At 33.3% G+C, this 2,411-nt stretch overlaps 1 protein-coding gene across 1 annotated transcript; it reads right to left on the bottom strand.

Annotated features, from left to right (window-relative positions):
* Positions 1 to 376: 376 nt before the first annotated feature.
* LOC108762190 (uncharacterized) lies at positions 377 to 1,344 on the bottom strand. The gene is made up of 3 exons (XM_018509092.1): positions 1,245 to 1,344; positions 828 to 1,101; positions 377 to 659 (listed from the first exon to the last, which is right to left on the bottom strand). Exons 1-3 carry the CDS (start codon positions 1,342 to 1,344, stop codon positions 377 to 379), a joined length of 657 nt encoding a protein of 218 aa, XP_018364594.1.
* Positions 1,345 to 2,411: the final 1,067 nt, after the last annotated feature.

Below are 2,411 nucleotides of genomic sequence, written 5' to 3'. Positions count from 1 at the left end.
TATTACATTTCTTTCAACTCTGTTCTTGAAGTATTTTTTATCTCTAAATTTAAATTCGTGTGCAAAAAATTCAATTTCAAACCATTCAAGATGGCGGAACCAACATTACAGACAAAAATATTTAAATTGACAATTTATGTTTGAATTTATGTTCTACTCACTCTTAGCATTACCCGGAACTAACGACGAGGACGTGGCGGCTACTAGTTCCATTAAAATAATTTTTTTTTCGTTTTTTTGTATTTTTTATATTTTTTTGTTGCTTTTTTGTTTTATTTATTTTTTAAATTTATTTTTTGTTTTTATTAGTTGTTTTGTTAATTTTTTGTTTTTTTGCAATGTTTATAGAATCTCATGACTAATATTATTTCGTGAGTCACGAATGAAAGGCCAGAAAGCAATTTTTATCTGCAGACACACAAAGGGGTACATTGCACTGTGTACAAATCCAAGTGGTTCTTTTTTCTTTCTCCTTGGTACTGCAATGAGCGCAACGACGACGTTTTCCTTCAGAATTGCATAAAGGCATATGCGCGGATGCGAAGCGTCTTTTTTCTACAGAAACTTGGGGTTTGTGCGGCCCAACAATTTTTGGTAAACTTTTTCTACCTTTTCTTGGCGATAAAATTCCACCTATCAATCCATGTGCAAGAGCTAGTCTAAAAGTTTTCAAGGTTAGGTTGTCTTTATTGCCTTTTTCTTTATAAATTATGTATGCATTTGTAATCGTTACATCGAGAAGGTGCCAAAAAATTCGATGCCACCATTTTTTCGATTTTCTGTTGATTTGGTAGGTCGATTTGAGCATGTCTGCTTTGTTCACATACCCCATATGCTTGTTGTAATCAGAAACGATGGTAGGACAAGTTACAGCAAGTAACGAGTCATCTTTTTGTCTGCGATTTACCGTTCCTAATTCGCTAGTATCATGAAAGTTTGACAAAAATGAGACAGCCTTATTATCTTTCCATTTTATCCAGCCTAAACCTGAAGAAGAAGTTCGATACTCATGCTGACCTCTGACCATATTTTTATCAATCATTTGAAGCTTTGGTAATCCAACACGGCCTTGACGAACAGTCCCACAAGCTAAAATTTCGTCTGCTTTCGGAAGGAAATCATGAAATCTACGCTTGTAAAGAAATTATCAAAATATACCTGATGATAACGAGCAATGATTTCTCGCGTAAGATCTCGTACAATTCTAGCGCCTAACGATTTTTCCGCGGTATCGCTTGATTTACCGGTATAAATCTGAAATTCACAGACATAGCCCGTCTCATCTGCTCGCACCCAAATTTTGTAACCTCTTTTTATAGGTTTTGCAGCATTGTATTGTTTCATTGTGTTCCTACCTTGAATTTCACCATCGATTCGTCAATAGCTTGATATTGATTAGGCTTGAAATAATTTTTAAAATTTTCATTCAGTTTTGTCACCATCGGTCTTATTTTATATATTTTGTCATAATTTCGCTCACCTTTTTATGGTTCTTTGCTATTGTCATTTACATGCAAATGGCTAAGACAGAAACTGAAGCGATTGAGAGTTATAATATTGCATATATATGGATCATTTATCTGAGGATTTATGGACCAATCTTTATATGCTGGCAGTCTTTTGTCACCCATCAATATGTTGATGCCCAAAAATGCAAGCATCTCATTTTCTGACACTGCACTTGCTGTACTTTGACTTTGTTCTCGATAGAGGTTGGTTTGATCAACTAGAATATCAATCAAATCACGAGTAAATAAATAGTAAAATATATCTAATGGCGACATAGCTGAATCTGGTACATTCGGTCCAGATTCTTGAGTGAATTGAACATTTTCCTTTGGTCTGCTTTTTTGTTCCCATCTACCATCTAAATTTTGCAAACGAACAATCAAAGCTTCATCTTCACTATCGTACTCATCAATGATATTACTTTGTAAGCTGTGAACAATTTCTTCACTTTCATCGTTTGAAACTGCTTCGCCATTACTATCGCATAAGTCGTCTACAGACTCACAATCGCTTGGAAATTCTACTATCTCTTCTTCCATTTTCAGTAAACGAAAGAGAACCTTAGCAACGAATTAAATTTCGAAACAATGTTAAGTCAAATAAAAATTCATCTTATTTTACACAGAGTAAATTATAATCACTCGAATATAATCAAATCTCATGTACGCTTATGAAATGAATGATTTATAGTATGCAAACGCAATCATAGAAATTATTAGGATACAAACTAAACATCAAACCATAAGAAAAATACGAAAAATACAGTATCAAAGTATTGGTGTAATTATAACTATAGAAAACGTTATACAGAGCGTAGAAAATTATTATTACAAGAAAACAATTTTTTTCTATGTGCAAAGCGAATTGTTTGTAAAAATTATATAACGAAATTAGGAAACTTG

Source organism: Trachymyrmex cornetzi, unplaced genomic scaffold, assembly GCF_001594075.2.
Source record: "Trachymyrmex cornetzi isolate Tcor2-1 unplaced genomic scaffold, Tcor1.1 scaffold28, whole genome shotgun sequence".
Lineage (NCBI taxonomy): Eukaryota > Metazoa > Arthropoda > Insecta > Hymenoptera > Formicidae > Trachymyrmex > Trachymyrmex cornetzi.
This window is presented reverse-complemented; position numbering and strand designations above follow the sequence as displayed.